A 22,917-nucleotide genomic window follows, 5' to 3' on the forward strand; every position below is an offset into this window, starting at 1 on the left:
GAGAAAAATAGAAAGGCGGATGGAGGGAGGGAAACCAGGACTGCAATAGTGAATACACTCGAACATCTATATTTATGGCATATGTACACAACTGTACTATGTTCTTCGTGTTTCTCTGCTGCAGTCATCACATTTGGGTTGATTCCCAAAACTGATGAAATGGGTACAGGCAGTCCAGGAAGCTAGGGGCTGGCTAGCATGCCCTGCAAGACTGCAGAGGCAAACCCTGCCCTGGATTTAGAGAAGAGAGGCAGGTGGTAATGCTTGGTAAAAGTATGAACAGCTGTCCAGGTGGCAGCCTCCAGGATGTCCCTGGTGAGGTCTCCTCTGAGGAAAGCTGCAGAGGTGGAGGCTGCTCTGGTGGAGTGCATCCTGACCCCCTTGGGGGGAGACTTGCCATGCTGTTTGTAGCAGAAATGGATGCAGGGTGCTATCCATTTGGAAATGGTTTGTTTGGAGATGGCTTTGCCTTCTGCCTCTGAAGCAAAGCCAACCAGCAATTGATCAGACTTTCTGAAGGGTTTAGTCCGGTCTAGATAGTATCTGAGCTGTCTGCGTACATCTAGAGAGTGTAGAATCCTTTCCCTCTTGTTTTGGGGGTTAGGAAAGAAGGTGGGTAAATGGATGGATTGGTTGAGAGCCACACTGTACACCACCATGGGCATGAATGATGGATTAGTTTTGAGGGATACCCTGTCTGCATGGAAGATGATGAAGGGTTCCACAGCCATGAGTGCTTGCAGCTCAGAGACTCTTCTTGCTGAAGTGATGGCCAGGAGGAAGGCCGTCTTCCAGGAAAGAAATTTTAGATCTGCAGAAGAAGGTGGTTCAAAAGGGGGCAGGGTGAGCTTTTCCAAGACAAAGTTAAGGTCCCAAGCTGGTGTTGGTGCTCTTCTGGGGGTCTCAGGTTGCTAGCCCCTCTGAGGAACTGTTTAATCAGAGGGTGTGAAAAAAGAGGCTACTCAGTGGGAAAATGAGCAGAAAAAGCAGAGGCATGAATTTTTATAGAGGAGAAAGAGAGACCACTGTGTAGTAGGTCAGTTAAGTAATCCAGGATGAGAAGGATTGAGGGCTGTGACATACTGACTCACTTAGCCTGTATCCAGGTGCAGAACCTTTTCCATTTATCTGCATAAGACTTTCTGGTGCTAGGGCGTCTGGCCTCTCGGATAACATCCAGAACCTGTTTACTGAGGATGGCAGATTGGTCAGGGGTTAGGGTATAAGCCAAGCTGCCAAACTGAGTGTCTGCAATTTGGGATGCATGAATTCCCCTTCCCTCTGGATTAGGAGATTTGGAATCTGAGGAAGATTCCATGTTGGCAGTGGGGACAGGCTGCGCAGCAAGGGGTACCAGTGCTGCCTGGGCCAGTCTGGAGCTATGAGAATGGTCCTTCGTTTTTCCTCCCTTATTTTGAGCAGTACCCTGGGAATGAGAGGTTGGGGAGGAAAGGCATAGACTGAGAGGTTTACCCAGGGGAAGGACAGGGCATCCACTTTCCAAGCCTGGCAGTGATGCTGCCTGGTGCAGAATTTGCTGAGCTGATGGTTGGTGTGGGAGGCAAAGAGGTTGACCTCTGGAGTTCCCCATTTCTGCATTATTAGGAAGAAGGTGCTTCTGTTGTGCTGCCACACATGAGGGTCCAAGATCGTTCTGCTTAATTGGTATGCCAGGGAGTTGAGAGAGCCTGGCAGGCATTGAGCTAACAGGTGTATTTGCATGGAAGAGGCTGTGAACCACAGAGTCATGGCCAGCCTGCACAGCGGATAGGAGTGAGTCCCTCCCTGCTTGTTGATGTATCACATCACAGTGGTCTTTTCTGTTTTGATCAGGAGAACCCCTGGAGAGAGAAAGGGTTTGAAAACTATCAAGGCCTGCTACACAGCCATCATTTATTTTTGAATGATGTGCAGGGGGAGTTGTTGGGTGTTCCATTAGCCCTATATGCAACTGCCATCCAGGTGTGCACCTCTAGTGTAGTCTGACGCATTTGTGGGGAGGGTCTGGGTGATGGGGTGTGGGGAGAAGGGCAGGCCTTTGTTGTGGGAGCAGGCTGTTGCCCACCAAAGAATGTCCTTTCTTAGGCAAGGAATAATAGGCAGAATAGTTTGCAGATCTTGTGTGTGTTGACACCAAAGGTTCTTTAGGTACCATTGAAGTTTCCTCACATGCAGTCTGGCATATGGAATGAGGAGAATGCAAGAGGCCATGAACCCCAGAGCTTGCAGGATTTTCCTTGCAGAAAGCTGGGGCCTGGTGGCCAGTTGAGAGAAGTAAGCTGATAGGAAAATTTGTTTCTCTGGTGTAAGGCATGCCATCTGGGATGCTGTGTCCAGACTTGCTCCCAGGAAGATTATCCTTTTGATGGGTACCTCTTTGGATTTCCATTTGTTGATTATGTACCCCAGGGAGGTTAGTAGATCCTTTAGAAAGGCCAGGTCTTTTAGCAGCTTTTCCTGGCTGTCTGCCTGAATAAGGCAGTCATCTAAGTAGGGGTAAATTTGAATATTTTTTGTCTGCAAAAGGCAATGGCCGGAGCCAGGCATTTTGTGAAAATGCTGGGAGCAGTACATAAGCCAAAGGGAACCACAGAGAACTGAAAGTGTTGAGATCCTGCCCTGAAGTGGAAATATTTTCTGCAAGACTCCCTGACAGGAATGTGGAGATAGGCCTCTTTTAGGTCCAGGGTGGCTAGCCAAGCGTCCTTGGAGATCATGGGTAGCAGCTGCTGGAGGGTGAGCATTTTGAATTTTGGGATCACCAGGAAGGTGTTTAGAATGGATAGATTGAGGATGGGGTGCCAGGTGTCCTCTTTTCTGGGCACCAGAAAAAGTCTGGAGTAGAAGCCTTGGCCTATCTGCTCTGCAGGAACATGCTCTACTGCCCCCAAGGAATGCAAGGAATGGATTTGCTTTTGAGCCTCTGCCCACTGATTTGGTGGTAGATCTGGGAACTCTTTTTGGGGTTGGATGTGTGTGGATGGAGAATTTATACCCCTGAGACACAATGTTCAGAACCCATTGGTCCTTGGTAATGGTGGCCCAAGTGCTCTTGTGAAAGGAGAGTTTTCCTCCTAGAGGTATGTAAAGGTGGGCAGAGGCGAGGTCGGGAAGGGGTGAGTCATTTTGAGTTCTTACCATAAGGGGTTGCTTAGAACTCCCTGGTTTTGAAGTGGAGGTAGTCCACTGCTTAGATCTCTGTGACCCCTGGGGCTGCTGTCTGGGGGGGGGGTCTGTTTCCTCGGGGCCTAGGCTGGCCCTGTCTACTCAGAGCAGGAAAGGATCAGTGCTTGGAAGGAAAATGCCTGCTGAACATAGGGGGCTGGACGTGTAAGAAATCTTTAACAGTCTGAAGATTTTGCTTTTTCTTCAATCTCTTTTAGGACCTCTTCATCTTTAGTACCAAATAAGTTATCTTTTTGCAAGGGTGCATCCAACAATTTTGATTTGACGTGGTCTGGCAGGGGTTATTCCTTAAACCATGCATGTCTTCTAATGACAGATCCGGTGACTGCTGCCCTGAAAGAAGCTTCTAGCGCATCAAAACCACAGTGCAAAGTGTGTTTAGTCACTTGACCAGCAGAATGCATTAAGTCCTGTAAATCTTTAGATTCTGCCCATGCAGCAAAGGAGGACATTTTTTGTTTAAGGAGTTCCAAGGTATGCTGCTGATACTTAAGCATATGAAACTGACAATTTAGTGCCCTGACAGCAAGAGTAGCTGAGGTGTATACTTTTTTATCCCATCTTTCCAGTGCTCAGGAATCCCTGCCTGAGGGGGTGGGATTCTTAGCTGAGGTTGCTTTAATCCCTTTAGACCCTTGAGTAATGACCTCAGGGTCAGCAATTGGATTTTTAAAAAAGATATTTGTGAGAGTCAGGAACTCTGTAGTACCTATCTGGTTTTCTGGGAGTAGGAGGGAGGGCATCTGGAGTGAAGCTGGATTCAAGGAAGACATCATCCACCACATCTAGGACTGGGGGGATGGCTAAGGGCCTGTGTTGTGGAAGGTCCAGGAACTCTCGGAATCTCTTTTTAGACTGTAGGTAGTCTTGACTCTCCCATTGGAAATGCTCCCTTACGGTATGCAGGGTTTCCCCAAAGGAAAAATTCTCTGGGGCAGAGGCTGAAGGAATGGATTCCTCTGCATCAGAATCCTCATATGTGGAGAGGGGTTGCATGTCTACATAGTCAGATGCATCAGATTCATCTGACTCTTATTCAGACAAAACTACTGGAGACAGATCTCTTTTCCTTTTTGAGGAAGTGACTTGGCTTCCCCTAATCAGCATGATAAGGTCCTCTGCCATTTTAAGCATTTGAGACTGAGGCAAGGGAGCAGGTGCCTGAGAATGGGTAGAAGGTTTCTTGGGTGTGGTTTGACCCCTGGGCCTGAGGAACTCAGTTGTTTTCGAAAGAACAGAAGCCGTGAAAGAAGGTATTGGTTTATGTCAGGATTCAGTATTGTGAAGGACTTCCTCGGAAGCTGGTGCCTGCACAGCAGCTCTGGACCCATCCAAGGTAGAGACAACCGCAGGATCCTTAGACGAAGAAGAGTTCTGCTCCATACCGTACCCTGAAAGGGTCTTGGTAGAGGCCTGCAAATTAACTGAAGTGGGCATCAAGGGCTGCGAAAGCACCTCACTGAGTTGCGTAGGACTGACGACCAGTTTAACGGAAACGTCATTGGAAGGTTTGGTCCTGTGCGGTCTGTCTCTCTCTTTATCTTTACATTTTTTCGGAAGATCTGCAGTCAGACGGCTTACCGAAGCCATATTGGAATTAGAGGACTGTAAATGAAAATATCTGGCTACAGTAAACGATTAATACTTCTGGCGTTAAACAAAGCACAGAAGCGACAATGAGGAACGTCGTGGTCTGGGCCTAGACAAGTGACACAGTAAGAGTGGAAGTCCCGGAGTGGTATTTGATTTCCACAGGCGAGACAATTATTCATTTTTTCTGACATCGTTTAGTGCAAGAAAAAAGGATCCCCAACGGGGTACTTAGCTTTAGAAGACTTCAACTTCAATTTGGAAATGAAACTCAGGTAGTGGCCAACTGGCACTTGTGCAAACTGCTTCTGGTTCGGGCCCCACAGCAAGAAAGACTGATGCAATGGCATTGGATGCCTTCCTTTATACCACTGATGACCTGACGTCAGTCCTCAAACGACAGCAACCGACGAAGAAATACTAAGTCTCTGGTATTCAGGCCGGCCAAGGGCTACCCTGGCAGGGATAACCCAAATGTGATGACTGCAACAGTGAAACATGAAGAACATCTGTCAGGTTGAGGGGGGGACAAGGTCCCAGTCATTCTGATTTGTTGGACTCTGGTTTTGGGGGGGGGTCCTGATTTCTTTTTGGAACCCTTTGTTATTTCTTTGTAAATGTCTGTTTACCTGCATTTTGTTGAAACTCTTTTTTTTTTTTGCCAAAACTGGATAAGGGGGTTAGACAATACCTCAGAAAATTTAAAAAAGGACAGATGAAAAATCTTAAAGATTCCCTGTATCAACTTATCCCCTCTCATCACACTTTTTGATTACCTCTTCAGCACAGGAGCCAAAAACTAAATGTCTCTCCAAAGCAGAAATTAAAATCTCATTTTTAATGCAGCCAAGTAAACCACCTCAACACAGTACCAGTGGAAATAAAGGAAAGGGAGATATGGTTAAGAAGTAATAAAAATTATGTAAAGAGACTTATAAATGTTAAAGTATTGCAAAACAGGGGGAATCTCTCAGAACAGGAAAAGGAGCCACTGCAGAATGCTAAACAGAAAAGAGATTGCCTCAATAATATGCATGAGTTTAGAAAGACTGCTGTCACGCAAATGTTATGAGTCAGGCAACAGAAAGTGGAAAGGACAGTTACCAAGCTTAGGGAGCCTATAACAAGGAAATAAGAGATCTTGTAGAAGTATTAGAAATATTTTGGAAATTTTATGAAAGTCTGTATAAAGCAGAGAAATATGGAAATCAAGAAAAGGTACAAGTGGAAATGTTTACAGAAGAATTAAATATGCCAAAGTTAGAGGTAGATGAGGCTCTATTACTAACAATTAGTTAGGATAAGAAGAGATGAAATAAAAATGGTAATGTATAACCAATCTACATGAAAGGCCCATGGAATAGATGGTATTCCTGTGGAAGTTTGGAAGCTAGGAAAGAAAAACCTGATAAATATCTGGAAGTTTTTTTTAACAGTATTTTAAGAGGAGAATTACCAGCATCCTGGAAGAAAGCAGTGGTAGCTGTAATACCTAAAGCGGGTAAAGAGCCATCACATCCAGCTTCATACAGGCCCATTTCAATACTAAACCATGACTATAAAGTGTTTATGTCTATAATGAACACCAAAAACTGGAAACAAAACGGACCGAAAACTGTTAACTGTTTAATCCAAATGCCAATGACACATTAACGTCTCCACTGTACATAGTACGTTTTCGTCTTAGAATTCAAAAAGACTTCATCAGATGCACATTGTTTAAGTCAATCATATTTATATACCATTCATAAATTAACATAAAACCAATCATTTTATTCCAATTAATTTAAATTAAATTTTATTTTAGTTTACTTAATAAACAACATCAAGTATTTTAACAGCAAGATATTTTCACTAAGAAGTTGGCGTCAAGGAATTGAATTATAATAAAAAATGAATTATTCATGAATCTGACACAAAGCAGATAACACATTGGTTGTTTTAAAATAATTGGAATAAAATGATTGGTTTTATGTTAATTTATGAATGGCTGCATTGATTGAATGAAGTAAATTTTGAATATGCGTACTATGTGTACTATGACGCGTGAGACGTTATTGCTTTGGTTAAACAGAACAGTTTACAGTCCGCTTTTGTTTCAATTTGGGTGTTGGTTATTGGTTTTTTACACTGGAAGTTGCCTTTTTGTGAGTTATGTCTATAATGACTAAAAGAATGGCAAAAGTGATACCAAAATTGACAGATATGGATCAGTGTGGTTTTGTGGAGGGAAGGCAAACCTTTGACAACATTAACAGAATGCTGACGATCCACAGGGAAGGTAATGTAAGAAAATACCACTGTTGGTGGGTCTTGATGCAGAGAAAGCATTTGACAGAGTAGACTGGGACTTCATGAGCAGGGCAACAGAAGCATTTGCATTCCCTGATAAAAGTATAAGGTTGATTAGGAGGGTATATGAGGGGTTGGAGTTGAAAATTAAAGTGGGTGGGTTCATCTCTGATAATTTCTGTTTGAGAGGAACCAGGCAGAAGCGTTCTCTTTCCCCTTCATTATTTACACTATATTTAGAACTATTGGCAAAGAAAATAAGAGACTCAGACATTTAAGGATATGATTGCTATGTTAGTCAAGAAAAGCTTGCTCTATTTGCAGATTACGTTATTTTATACCTGATAAAACCAGAAAAGGACAATTCAGTGTTGTAGAACTTTTTGAGGCAGTTTCAAATTTTTTCGGGATACAAAATTAATGAAGTTAAAAACAAAGGCAATAGCTGTAAATTATGTACCCACACATGAACTGGTTCAGCAATATGTATATTTATGGGGACATGATAAAACGAAGTACTTAAGAGCATGAATTAAAAAGGCTTCTGCTGTGGCAGCTAAGGATATGTGGGAAGAGACTAAACAAAAGATAATACAAAAACTGAGAAATTGGAAGCTCCGTTATATGGATATGGATAGCAACATACAAACAGTTAAAATGTTTTTAGTGCCTTTAGTTTTATGCACAGGTCAGGCATATTTTTATCAACCAGAGAAGTTGTGGATAGCAGTTAATAAAGAGCTGAATGATTTTATCTGGGAGGAGAAAATGGCAAGAGTCAAGTGAAATAAGCTGATTCTTCCAACTGACCAAGGCAGTTTTGGATTTCCTGATTTGAAGAGGTATTTTAATGCTACACAGTTAAGGTTTCTATACATAGCACAAGCAGAAACATATAATTCAATGTGGAAAGGGATGATGATGAAACGGGGAAGCTCAAGAAACAAGGAGAAACTGGGATTTTGGATGCAGATCTTTAAGAGTAACAGCAATAACCATGCAAAACATATTTATAAAGTATTCTAAGAACTAAGCCAACACGGAAATGAAGAAAGGAGATTCTGCTAATAGGGATGACTGCAATTAGGTATATGGACAATAGGCAAGAGGAGGCTGGAATTTATTGGAGAAAACTGGTAAAAGAACCAAGGTATTGGAGGGAAATAATTAGAGAGGGAAAGGTAACAGAATGGGAAGAGGTCAAGAATTTATTTGGACTGCAGGACAGAGAATGATATCATAGTATAGGCAAAGAGAAAGAAATAGGGAGATCCTAAGCAAAAGACCAGTGCTGGTAGTTTTTAGTAGAATGCAAAACATATGCTACTGCTAAAAAAGGAATAATTAGTTCAGCATATAAAATATTGCATGATAACTATAAGAATAAATAAGAGGAGGTTAGAAAGGATTGGGAAAAGAGACTGAATGAGTAATTCACAAAGAAACAATGGGAGGATATATGTATGCCTCCTGAATATGCAACAAGTCTAAAAGATTCAGAATCCTTGCTTGGAAGTGTTTACATAGGTATGTTTATACCCCAAGTAGGCTCAAAGAATTTTTCCTCAGGTAGACAGAAAATGTTGGAGGTGTGATGGGGAAGAAAGAGGTAAGTGGGAACATAATTTTGGGAGTGTAATGAGTTGGCAGACTTCCCTGCAGACTGCTCTGTCAGAGATACTGGGTGAGCAAACTGGTGTAACTAACAAAATTATTTTTTGAGCTATGATACAGCATCAGAATTGTCTAGACATAGTTAAAGCCTAGCTGAGTCTAATTATGGTGGCTGCTAAAAAAGCAATTACTAGAAAATGGAAATCAAAGTCTAAACCAACTTTACTAGAAGTAGTGAATATAGTAACAGAGATAAACAGCTGGACTTGGGATCTTTAGAAAAGGGTAGGTGCAAACTACATAAGAAAAAAATGGGAACTGGAACAAGGGTCTACTTTAGATCACCAAAAACTTAAAATCTTGAGCGCTCACATGAGAGAAAATGCAGATATTCGATATTCATTTTTTTGGATCGCAGTACAGTGGAGATTGGGATATTTGCCCTTTCCTCACTGTTGTGCGATTTCGGAGTTGGAATATATATTTGGGGGTGCCAGCCCCCCCCCCCCCACAATAGCGATTTCAAATACCTGCATATTCGCTCATGTGAGCGCTCGAGATTTTAAGCTTTCGGCGATATAAAGTAGACCCTGGAACAATACATGCAGAGGAGGAACAAGGTTTAAAAGAAGGCAGGATTTGAACAAACTATGTAATGTTGGACTGACAATAACTAGACAGACTATAAGTGATGTATAATGTTTGAAACTACAATTATGTCACCATGGTTTATGATATATAATGTTTTCCAGTAAAATTACGTCAACATGGTTTGTTTTTACTTATATAAATGTATGACTGCTTATGTCATAACGTGATAATTCAATTAAGATATTTCTTGTTTAAAAAAAGGTCACTAATCAAACTCAGGTCATCTGGGTCATAGCCATATTTTATCCATACCTGGGCTTATTCTATGTCTAGAAATATGTTTTTCTGATATTTTTAGGTGAAACTTGACTTTAATGGTTTTGGAATAAATGAGATTCATAGTTTGCCCTTCTTGAGTATGTTGCTATCTACAGAAGCACAGATGGTACTTATATATGCCTTGACATGAGAAATGTAAATTTTTGGCAATATAAATATTCATTCGGTGTGTAAAAAGGTCACATGAATTCCTTACAATCTTTTTAAAACAGATTATCTGAGTAAGACCATAGACACTTCTTTCTAGTTGCATTTTAAAAATAGCCAAACTGATGGTATAGGTTTTTTGTTCCTGTCAGTGAATGGGATTCACTCCGACACTTGGAAGACTAAAGAGGAGAGTGGGATCAAGTGGCCAATGGCTGTCTGTCTCATCCTGGGGAAGAATATGGACTGCTACCATTGCCAGACTGTCACCCAGCAGAAAAATGGGATACAGCAAGTTGCAAGAAGATAGCAAAATAATAATGACAGCTGCACAGGGCAGCCTGCTTGTGTGTAGTAGCACACACAGGCTACAGTTACGTTCACTTCAGTATGCTACTACTGACGAGATTAGGTAGAAGACAATTTCCCTTCATTATTCCAGGTCACAGGAAAAATGTACTCTCATTATTACAGTTGTCCCTACCATATCAATTAGGGGCAAGAAACATCAGTGTGGGGTAAATGACAGGGCAGGGGAATGGATAAAGCAGAGTATCAGGAGGTAGCAGAGTTAGAAATAGAAACCCAATAGTGAATGGTGCCATATATGAATTGATTTAAAAATAAGAAATCACGTGTGGGTGTATTAATAGAAAACAGATTAAAAAACATGACATGATACATTTCACTGGAACAGTAGTAGTCTAACTAGTAGTCAGACTAGCATGAGACCTTTATCGGGACTTAAGTTTTGTTTTTTTTTTTTTTGTTTTTTTGGCTAGTGCATCACTGAGTTTAGGTCCTCCAGCATCCCATACAGCTCCTCGTCCTTCATCACCATGAGGTTATCCTAGCATAACCTCACAGTTGCCTGTGTAAGTAACCCCTGCTGTAGTCAGGAAAGGAACACAAATGTCAGGGCCATTCTAATGCATTTGAGCTGGGGAGTTTCTAATTAAGTCCCATCTCCCAATGATGTGCTGGGCTATGTCATCCAGAGGGAATGCAATGGTGTCATAAAAGAAACTCCCCCCAGTTACATGGTGATTTGTTTCTATTTCCTTACCCATTGTGCAAAAGCAGAGCTATGTTACCAATGTCCTGACATCACCATCAGGACTTGTGATGCAGCCACACCCCCGAACATGCCCCCAATCCCTTCCTCACAAAGAGACAGGCAGGCAAATGCCCCATCATTCCTCTTCCATTCCAGTCAGTTTCATCAGGTACATGATCCACTACTCGAACTTGGGTCGCCTGGATCATAGTCAGGGCTTTATCCCTATGTGCCATGATGTTGATTCCTCAGGAGCTAACAATCAACTGATGCTAAATACAACAACTTATGGTATTAAATGGCTGTACATACCATCAATAACTTATCAGCTCATAGTTGCATATTACTCCAATAGCTTAAGCAAATGTGTTACAAAAAGCCTACATTAGTCCAATAAAATATATAATTTCATCACTGTATTCCACAGTGAAACACAAGAGCAGAAGGAACTAAGCATCTTGCTAAGATTCAGAGAATATATAAGTGGGGCTGATAAGACTCAAAGTTGCCAGCTTTGCCATGTAGAGTCTTGAATGCTGGGCTAAGCTATTTCCTGCATCACCATTAAAGGGTAAATGATGCAAATGATGCTGCCGCTTATTATCCTTGGAGTTCAGAAAATCAGTGACCAAAACAATAAAATAAGATGAAAAGTCAGTATTTAACATACACAATTGTTCTGTATTGTAATATAGTGTAATACAAATAAGGAACAATAAAACTGTTACAGCATTTTTGACATACTTCAATCCTCATACGATATTCAATATAATCTCAAAAAAGAGAAGAAAAAACTAAGAACCATCATTTGCTTGATCTATTTACACATCAGAAATATGAGACAGCTTCTTGCAGAAAAAAGTACCAATATCCTTCCTGTTTTAAGCTGCAAAGGACTCTTCTTCCTCAGCAAACTAATGTCATGATCTAAGACAATAACATTCTTGAATGGATGACAACACACGTCTGAACATCTGAGCAGATACGTGATATTCTGTTCCATAATCATAGCTAAAGTGGAGCAAAGGAGGAGCAGGGTGTTAGGGGGTGCTACCAGCAGTAGTACAGTACTAACATTTATTTCTGTGCTGACATTTCTGAATGCTGGTACAGAAATACATTTTTGCTGTCAAGACTAAAGCATTTTCTTCAGCACTACCTATGTAGTACATGTTACAGCAAGCCACTTGCTACAGTTTTTAAAAGTAGAAAAGACCTTTTTTTTCAACACATAGTTGAGGGGTGGGTCTGGGGCCGAGTGCCAAGATTGGAGAAGGAACCTATTTTTTTAATTTTTGCTCCACTAAAATTTAAGACTTGAGGTGTCCCAGATCATGGATGGGCACTGAGTGCTAGATAAGCAACTAAAGCTCTGCACTGCTTACCTGAGTATTCAGTTGGTAAACCCGATAGGCAGAAGTGCTTCTTTTCAGTGGCAAATTTTTGTTTTAAATTACCAAACTAGAAACAAGAAAATATCTATCAACAAATCATCATGAAAACAATAGGGCTGAATACAATGAGACAGGATATGACTGGAAAGGATAGGACAGAAATTTAGGAATTTGATTTGATAAAAAAAAAACATCCTGAACCTATGACTTTAATCCCATTTCAATGCACACTATGTGAATCTCAGCAACCCAATGATCAGACTAAAGCTGATAGGTCACCACTATAAGATGTATTTGTGCCTAGTAGGTCTTAACTGTTTAAAAAATAAATATATAACTAAACAGCTAAATAGATAAACTGGATAGTTAAAATATACTGAAATTTTAAATATGCATGTTTCAAGTTCCACATTTAGTATTCAGATTTACTGAAACAAGATGTACTACTACTGATATAATCTCTAGCATTCTGAAAATGTCCACACTTTCTGCAGGAAAACTGTAGTCCCTGTAAAGATAATTTAAACTCACAATTCCATTCTCTGTCCCTTGTAGCAGTGTGCTCAAGTTTTCCTGGCTTGGCTGCCGAACTAGCTTCCTGCTCAAAGATGAGCTTCTTTGATGATAAGGTCCTGGAGGGTTTTGGGTAGCTCTTCCAGTGGTCTGCTCACCTGAAAGGGAATCAGAATACCACTGTAAATTGTTTTACAATTTAACCTAGCACTATCATCATCATCATCATCGGCATCTGAAATATTACTCACATGCAGTAGTGTACTGATTGTCTACCACTCACACAGGCTGTCTGCCACATGAATATCACAGGAGTGACTGGCAGCCCCTCCAATGAGAAAAAAAGGCAGGAAATGATTAAGCATTGTGGACATTACATGCCTTAACATTGAGACAAAATGTATACAAATTCACTTTTCAAGTTTGGTATATATCCTACCAGTTATGGAAAATAAGTAGTGTCCCAACCCAAGATCTACATTTTTTCCCATAAGAAATTAGGCTAAGAGACATACAATAAAAAAAAATCAAAATTGGCTTTTGGAAAGAAAATACTGTTAAGTGCATTTAACAATATATTTGCTACTTAGAAAATATACAATTGTCCCAGATTTCACCTCACATTTTCCCTGTCCACTGTAAAATGTATTTTCTGGTGAGTCACTAATAACAGTCTATAAAACCAGAGACAAGTTTCATGCTTATTGTTATTCAGAAAATGCATACTGATACAATACTAAAATAAAACATTTTAAGAAAATTATAGTAACATTTAAAAACTGTCTCTGATTTTGGTTCCTTTGCCCCACTATTTTTGTCTTTGTTCAGAGTTCTTCAGCAGAGAAGTTGAGAGGTGCAGTTATGTGTGGTGCTCACCGGAAAGCAGACCTCTGAGGAAGAGAGTCTTGTAGCACTCAGAACAAATGGGCATTCACATACTAGTGCCAGTCATCATGGACAGTAACATATGAAGCAGCTGTAGGTTCTTACTTCCTCCATAGCCAGATGATGCATGCTTCATAAAGCAGCATTATACCATGACCCCCCATTAATATTCCAAAACGTGCACGCTGATTGGTCAGCGTGCACGTTGTAAATCGATTTATACTAATGGAAAAAAGTCCGGTCACCAGGACTTTTTCCATTAGTATAAGTCTTTTTTAAAACACTGTCTCGCTATGTTAAAGGAGTTTAACATAGCGAGACAGGTTTAAAAAAAGAAACGGAGATCTCCGTTGCTTTTTTTAAAGCTCTCTCGCTATGTGCTTTTTTTAAAGCTGTCTCGCTATGTTAAACTCCTTTAACATAGCGAGACAGTGTGTAAAAAGCAACGGAGATCTTGCTTTCTCCGTTGCTTTTTTCAAAACTGTCTCACTATGTTAAATGGGTTTAACATAGCGAAACAGCTTTAAAATAAGCAACGGAGATTCCGTTGCTTATTTTAAAGCTGTCTCGCTATGTTAAACCCATTTAACATAGCGAAACAGTAAAAAGCAACGGAGATCTTGCTTTCTCCATTGCTTTTGCCCATAGCTCTGATGTACTGCGTAGGCATACGCATGCTCAGTACATCAGAACTGCCGCAGAATACCAGACAGCTGCGGAAGGGCATACAATGCCATTATTTAAGAAAAGTAATTATTTTTTTTCTTAAATAATGTCATTTTATAATAGCAATAACCCACTTCTGGGTGTGAGTAATGCTAGATTTACCCACGGTTGGCTTTGTTTGGCCACTCCGGCTTCGCCCTCGTGACCAAACCATGCCAACCGTGGGTAAATCCAGCATTACCCACACCCAGGTGTGGGTTATTGCTATATTATCCCATGCCAGCTTCAGTTGTAGTGAGACGTTTCTGAGTTTTGCCAGCCAAGCAGTACAGCAAGTAATAAATACAACATTGTAACCACACCAAAAACATACATACAAAATAGCCAGCTAACTATAGTTAATTTAAGCAGTCAAACCAAATGTAAATCCAAACAACAGTGGGAAGCAATCTATGCTGTTAGAAGTTGAAGATATCCTGTTATAGTGAATACTAACACCTCACAAAACTAGTTCTATGCCCATCAAGGCATGTCCTGCTTTTAGTCAAAGCATATAATCCGGAGAATTTTGTAAAGTGTGTTTAACTAAGTCACATGTTTATAAACATCCTAAGATGAAACATTTCTACAACAGTAGAAGCAAGCAGCAGCTCCAGCTCCAGCAGAATGCATCCTGAGCATGCCTCTCAACCTCTTGTGCAAGAAATCTGGACAAAGCCTAAAATAATGAGGTGACAAAGGCCCAAAAATAGGGACAGATTTTAAATATTGCTTTTATAAACTTAGAAAGTTGTTAGCATAACATGATTTGTGTTAGCATGCATTTTCTGTAGGATAAAAACTTTGAAACTCAAGTGTATGTCACTATTTAGTGAATCCAATCCTGAGTGATTTGTAAGAAAACCAAAAGTTTTATGAGGAACAGTCCAAAAGTATGAGATAAAAATCTGGACATTCTGTGAAAATTTGGACAATTGAGGGGTATGATACTGAGTGTAGCTGACAGTGTATTATATTTTTCAACACCCCCCCCAAAAAAATACATATGGTAATCCACTTTGATAAAGTCTGTATGGACAAAAACAAGACTTGCTTTCTCTCATGAAGGAAACAAAGATTCAGTCAACCCTTTGGGATGTGTCTGGCTTATTCCACTTAATATCTGAACTGTGTACACACACATTCAGAATGCATTTTTTACATAGGTTCATAGAGTAGTACTAGGCTAACTGCCCTTGTGGGCCATTTTAAGCTTAGCCATTTACCCCATGTGAGAATCAAACCCTGCACTGTGTCTGTAAGGTAAAAACCTTAACCATTATGCCAATCCTCCCAACTACCCTTACTTTTCTGCTTCTAAAGAGAAAAATGTCAATGAATAATCTGGGTCTTAAATTATCTATTTTCTGTCTGTTTAGTCAAATTTCACATCTGAATGAACAAAATGTTCAAAAAGCAAAACATCTGCTATTTCTGTGGGCTGGGGACACAGCCCTCTTCATTTTATTAGGCTATCTGTTCTCAAAATTTAATTACAAGTTCCAATGCACTTGTGCAATTTCTTTATGAAATGTTATTAGTGGATTAAGAATGAGAATGATTTTGCTGTTTTTCAATATTTCTGGATAAGAAGAAATTGGTAAAAAAGAAAGAGGTTGGGGATGAATCAGATTAAGAATGGCAGGAAACACGGTTCACATGTTGAAAAGTAATACAAATTCTACACTGGTCAACATTGTGTTCTTTTTTTTTAATATACAGTATGTAAAAGGATGTGACTCCCACAAGATAATTCATTTTCCATAGTAGGTTATAGATATGACAAAAAACTACACTCTTGGATAACGCAGGATCTTTGACCATCAAAGGAATTTGAGAAACCATATAGTCAGCCTGAGGTTGTTAAGTCCAGGTGAGGCTGTCTGGACTGGTAAGAGATCATTTAGCTGGGGTCTAGAAGCAATGGGCCTTCATTAAGTGAGGCCCGAGCAAGGGGAAGTCAGATTTGCCTGGGCTAGAATGGGGCAATGAGCATGACTATAGCTGTGCATGCCAAGGCTTTCTGTACAGACCTGATGATTAAATGAAATGGGGGAAAAGCACACAGGAGCCCAGGGGCCACTGACAGACTGCAGCATCTCTTGGTTATTGTCCCTTGGAAGATATCAGGAAGGAGTAGTCATTCCATTTGGAGTTAGTGGGGAAGAAAATAGATTGCAGCAAGGCAGGTCCTAGTAGTTCATGATATGTTGTGCTACTGTGTGGTTGAGGACCATTCTTGAGGCATTAGAATGGATCTACTGAGTTTGCAAGGCAGTTGTCTTTCTTTGGGATATACAGTGCAATCCGAAACTGATGAAAAGCTATCATCCACTGCCATACCTTCATGAACTCTATGCAACGGGACTAAGATTTAGTTCCTCCTTGCTTGTTTATGTACCATACGACTGGCATAGCATATGGAAACCACTCCCTGAGGAAGGAAGTTCTGAAATTCCTGCAACAATAAGAGAAAGTAATGTTGTGTAAAATCTTGCCATAACAGTACTTGTCCTGCTTCTCACTGTTGAAATATTCTTTAGTCTTTATACTTGGAATATCCAGCCAAGGATACCATAATGTCTGGCCAGCCTATCAAAGCCTTTGCACCTTCCCAGCATCATACATCAGATGTATGTTCTACATGCAACATGCAAGGTACATATATGACATATGGATGCCTAATCCTCAGGACTGAATTGCCCCAGAAAAACTACAGCAACACCAGGGAAACACTAACACAAATAAGGACACAAAAGGAAACCCCTCGGCCAGCAGAATGGCAACAGAAAAATAAAAAAAAAGGGAAGCAACCCTAGAGAAACAATAAAACGACCAATCCAGGACGTGAAACAGAAGCAGACAAGGACACAAGAGAAAAGTACAGTTGTGTACACTTACCATAAATGTAGATGTTCGAGTGTATTCACTGTTGCAGCCATCACATTTGGGTTATCTGCTTGCAGTAGCCCTCAGTCGGCCTGATTGTCAAAGTCTTGGTTCCAGAATTGGATGCTGTCTCATCTTCTGTGACATCAGGTAGTCAGGGGTATAAAGCATGCAGCCGACGCCATTACATCAGTTTTTCTTGCCCCAGATGTCAGCTGCTCCCCCTAATGGGAAGCAATTAAATATATTTATACAAGGTTATACCTCCAGCAAAAAAGCAAATACACCAAAAAACTTTTAAGCATAGTAAAGGAGAGTAGAGATACAGCCAAAAGAAGTCAGGGGGCTGGAGGGAGGGTAACCAGGACTGCAACAGTGAATACACTCGAACATCTACATTTATGGTAAGTGTACACAACTGTACTATGTTCTTCATGTTTCACTGTTGCAGTCATCACATTTGGGTAGATTCCCAAAGCTAACGATGGGAGGAGGAATTTAGATAGCATTAGGACCAGCTATAAGGCCATGCAAGACTGCAGTGACAAAGCCAGCTCTGGATTTAGAGAAAATTGTTTAATGGTAATGCTTGGTGAAAGTATGTACAGAACTCCAGGTAGCAGCTTCTAGGATGTCCCTGGTAGGGACACCTCTGAGAAAGGCTGTAGAGGTAGATGCAGCCCTGGTTGAATGGGGTCTGATCCCCTGTGGGATAGGTTTTCCATGGTGCTTATAGCAGAAATGAATGCAATGGCCTATCCATTTAGAAATGGTTTGCTTTGAAATAGCCTTCCCCTCTGCCCCTGCAGCAAATGCCACCAGCAGTTGTTCAGATTTCCTTTGAGGTTTAGTTCTGTCCAAGTAAAATCTAAGTTGTCTGTGCACATCTAAGGAGTGCAGTATCCGTTCCCCTTTGTTCTGTGGATTAGAAAAGAAGGCTGGCAAATTAATGGACTGATTGAGAGCCACACTGGATACCACCTTAGTCATGAAGGAGGGATTGGTCCTGAGAGACACCCTGTCCGCATGAAAGATAATGAAAGGCTCCACTGCCATAAGGGCCTGTAATTCAGATACCCTTCTTGCAGAAGTGATTGCTAAAAGGAAGGCTGTTTTCCAAGAAAGAAATTTTAACTCTGCACTTGCAGCTGGCTCAAAAGGAGGAAGAGTGATTTTTTCCAAAACAAAGTTAAGGTCCCAAGCTGGAGTTGGGGCTCTCCTGGGTGGTCTTAAGTTTCTGGCCCCTCTGAGGAACTGCTTGAGCAGTGGATGAGAGAAGAGGGGTGGTTCTGTGTTGTAATGAGCTGAAATGGCTGAGGCGTGAATTTTGATGGAGGAAAAAGAAAGGCCTTTGTGGAGCATTTCAGTTAAGTATTGAAGAATGTGAGGTAAATTGGGCGCTGCTGTGCCTATCCCTTGAGTTTGGTTCCAGGCACAGAATCTTTTCCATTTTTCAGCATAAGATTTTCTAGTACTAGGCCTCCTTGCCTCCAAAATGACATCCAGCACTTGTTTACTGAGGGATGGTAAAGGAGAGATTAGGTAATTAGCCAGGCTGCCAGGTTCAGGGTTTGAAGCTGATGGTGCAGAATCTGGGTCTCCTGCTCTGAGAGCAGGGTAGGGGTCTGAGGCAGGTGCCATGGAGCCAGCAGTGACAAACTGCGCAAGAGGGAGTACCAGTGTTGATGTGGCCAGTCTGGTGCAATTATTATCGTCCTTGGTTTGTCCTGTTTGATTTTTAGTAGTACTTTGGAGAGGACAGGCAGAGGAGGAAAGGCATAAACTGATAGATTTTTTCCAGCTGAAGGACAAAGCATCCACTTTCCAAGCTTGTTTGTGGGGAGTCCTTGTGCAGAACTGTCCAATTGGTAGTTCTGGGGGGAAGCAACCAGGTCTATATCTGGGCTCCCCCATTTGTTTATCAACATGTTGAAAGTCTTTGGTTCCAGTTTCCACTCATGTGGGTCCATGAGATTTCTGCTTAGTTCATCTGCCAGTGTATTTAGTTTTCCTGGCAGGAACTGAGCCTGTAGATGCACGTGGTAGTTCAAAGCTGTGTTCCACAGAGCCATGGCTAGTCTGCAGAGGGGGTAAGAATGGGTACCCTCCTGCTTGTTTATGTACCACATAACTGTGGTGTTGTCCGTCTTTACCATTAATTGTCCTGGAAGAATGTGGTCCTTGAAGGCTGTCAGAGCATTCTGTACAGCTAACATTTCTTTTTGATTGATATGCTGGTGCATTTGACTTGGATTCCATTTGCCCTGAATGCACTTCCCTGCCAGGTGAGCCCCCTATGCATAGTCTGATGCGTCTGTTGTTAGGGTTTGGGCAGTAGGGGGTAGAGTGAATGGTAGTCCCTTGTTTTGGTGGCAGGCCTCTGCCTACCAAAGGAACTCTAACCATAGGCAAGGTATGATAGGAATCATTGCTTCTAGATCCTGAAAATGTTGACATCATAGGCTGTTTAGATACTGTTGTAGTTTCCTCATATGCAGTCTTGCATATGGAATTAGTAGAATGCAGAAGGCCATGCATCCCAAGGTTTGCAGTATTTGCCTTGCAGATAGCAAGGTTTTTGTGGCCATTCATTTGAAGTAAGTTGTCAAATTAACCTGTTTCTCTGGCGTGAGGAAAATCATCTGGGAAGTTGTGTTCAAGCTTGCTCCCAGGAAAATAATTTGTTGACAGGGTACCAGATGTGATCTATTTTCATTTATGGTGTACCCCAGACAAGTTAGCACCTTTTGTACAAATGCCAGATGATTCAAAAGTATGTCCTGGCTTTCTGCCTGAATTAGACAATTGTCCGGGTATGGGTATACTTGGATATTTCTTTGCCTACAAAATGCAATGACTGGAGCTAGGCACTTTGTGAATACCCTGGGAAAAGTAGATAATCCAAAGGGCAGTGCAGAGAACTGATAGTGCATGTAGTCTGCTTTGAAGGATAGGTATCCTCTGCAAGATTCCCTGATTTGGATGTGCAGGTAGGCTTCCTTTAAACCCAATGTTGCCAACCAGGCATTCTTGCATAGCATAGGAAGCAACTGGTGAAGAGTTGGCATCTTGAATGTTGGGATCACCAAAAAGGTGTTTAAGATAGAAAGGTCCACGAAAGGATGCCATGAGTTGTCTTTTCTGGGCACCAGGAAAAGTCTTGAGTAGAAATCTTGCCCCTTTTCATTTTCTGGTACAGTCTGAATAGCCTTTATGCTTAAGAGAGAGAATACTTGATTTTGAGCCTCTGCCCATTGATTTGGGGGTAGATCTGGCCAACTGTTTGGGGTTGGTAACTTGTGGAAGTGAAATCTGGATCCTTGGGAAACTATTTAAAACCTATTTGTCCTGGGTAATGAGTTCCCAGTTTTTTGCCTGCAGAGCAGTCTTTCCCCGTAAAGGAGCAAGACAGTTGAGAAGTGCTTGGAAGATTTAAAGTTAAGTCATTGAGACAGTTTACTGTGGGGGGAGTCTTACTACTCCCTGATTTGGAAGTGGGAGCCCTCCACTGCTTACTCCTGTGCATACCCTGGGATTGAAGCCTGAGTGTTCTGCTGGTTCTGGGTTTGGACTGAGAAGGCCTGGAAGAGGCAGGAAAAGACCAATTCTTAGAGGGCCACTGCCTACTAAATTTTGGAGGCTGTACTTGTAAGAAATCTAACAGTTTGCATAGATTTAGCTTTTTCCTCCATCTTTTTAAGAACTTCTTCTGCTTTGTTGCCAAACAAGCGGTCCTGATTTAAGGGAGCATCCAGCAATTTCACTTTAACATGATCTGGCAAAGATTGCTCCTTAAGCCAAGCATGCCTTCTAAGTACAGACCCAGTGACATCAGCCCTGCAAGATGCCTCTAGTGAATCAAAACCACATTGCAAAGTATGCTTTCCAACCTGTTCAGCAGAATACATTAAATCCTGTAAATCCTTATTTTCAGCACAGTCAGGAATCAACATCACTTTCTGTTTAAGCAATCCAATAATAAGCTGCTGATACTTTAACATATGAAACTGGCAGTTTAAGGCCCTAATGGCCAAAGTTGCAGAAGTGTATACTTTCTTTCCCCATCTATCCAGCGCCCTGGAGTCTCTATCAGAGGGGGTAGGATTTTTGGCAGTAGTAGCCGTAATGCCCTTGGGTCTCTGTGAAATGGTCTCAGGATCAGCAGTAGGATTTTTAAAAAGGAACTTGTGAGAGTCAGGAACCTTGTAATATCTATCAGGTTTTCTGGGAGCAGGAGGTAAAGAGTCAGGGGCCAAGTTAGATTCCGAAAAGGCATCATCAATGTCTAGTACAGGAGGGATAGCTAAAGGCCTGTGTTGGGGCAGGAGTAAGAAATCCCTAAGCCTCTCATTAGAATCAGAGTAATCCTGGCTTTTCCAGTGAAAGTGCTCCCTAAGAGTATGCAGGGTTTCACCAAAAGAGAAATCCTCTAGGGGGAAGCAGACGGAATAGAGTCCTCTGCATCAGAATCTTCATAGGTAGATAAGGGTAAATCCTGGTCATCAGAGGAAACAGATATTTCAGAATCCTGGTCAGAAGTATCATAAGCAAATTCAGTCTTAGGTCTATTAGAGGGGGAAGGTTGGCTTCCCCTGATTAAATTAATAAGGTCTTCAGCCATTCTTATCATTTGTTTTTTAGGCTTAGAGGCCCAGCCATGCGGTCTGGGTGTCGGTTTACTAGGCACTGTTCGAGTTTTAGGCCTTGAAGAAGAAGATGGCATCAGTTTAATATGCAAGTCAGTAGGCCTGAATACACTCTCAGAAGCCAGTGCCTGCACAGCGGCTCTGGAGCCATCCAAGGTAGAGACATCCACAGGTTCCACAGTTGAAGCATCTCGCAGCATACCGGACTCCGAATGGGTCTCAGTAGAGGCCTGCGAATCTGAAGTATCGGGTATCAGGGGCTGCAAAAGCACCTCATTGAGTATTGGTGAACTGGCGACTGGCTTAGAAGAAGTGTCGTCGGCAGCTTTGGACCTAGGTGGCCTGTCTCTGTCTTTATCTTTGCATTTTTTCAGAATGTTGGTAGTCGGATGGCTTACCGAAGACATATCTGGATAATTGATCCAAGTACCAAAATATTTAGAAGCATAAATATATCGACGACAAATAGTTTGTTGCTTAAATAAGGCACAAAACCGACAGCGAGGTACGTTGTGGTCAGGGCCTAGGCAAGGACTACAGTACGAATGAAAATCTTTGTGCGGTATTTGCTTTCCACAAGAAATACAATTATTGACTTTTACTGACATCGGTTTAGAGCAAGAAAAAGTTTCCCCAACGTGGTACTTAGCTTTAGTCGAAGACTTCAGTTCTGAAACTCAAAAATGAAAATTTCAGGAGTCGGCCGACTGGCACTTGCGAACTGCTTCTGCTTTGGGCACCGCACGGCAAGAAAGACTGATGTTATGGCGTTGGCTGCATGCTTTATACCCCTGGCTACCTGACGTCACAGAAGATGAGACAGCAACTGACGCAGGACCCAAGACTTTGATTATCAGGCTGACTGAGGGCTACTGCAAGCAGATAACCCAAATGTGATGACTGCAACAGTGAAACATGAAGAACATCTCCTTAGCCTGCAGAAGGACAACAGAAAAAGAAAAGGCGGTGGGAAGGAGGGATTGAATATTGCAACAATGAGAAGTAGAACATCTGCTGTTATGGTAAGACCTTACACAACTGTACTATGTTCTTCATTGTCACTGTTCAT

At 41.5% G+C, this 22,917-nt stretch overlaps 1 protein-coding gene across 1 annotated transcript in view; it reads right to left on the reverse strand.

The window, feature by feature from the left end:
• Positions 1–22,917, reverse strand: part of MAPK15 (mitogen-activated protein kinase 15) — a 1,649,688-nt gene that overhangs the window by 167,368 nt on the left and 1,459,403 nt on the right. Inside the window, exon 14 of the mRNA XM_044067386.1 lies at positions 12,742–12,881. Within this exon, the coding sequence (XP_043923321.1) occupies positions 12,742–12,881 (140 nt within the window). The remainder of the gene's footprint in view (positions 1–12,741; positions 12,882–22,917) is intronic.

The sequence above is a fragment of the Protopterus annectens genome, chromosome 3.part1, assembly GCF_019279795.1.
Source record: "Protopterus annectens isolate FY-2018-M chromosome 3.part1, PAN1.0, whole genome shotgun sequence".
Classification (NCBI taxonomy): domain Eukaryota; kingdom Metazoa; phylum Chordata; order Ceratodontiformes; family Protopteridae; genus Protopterus; species Protopterus annectens.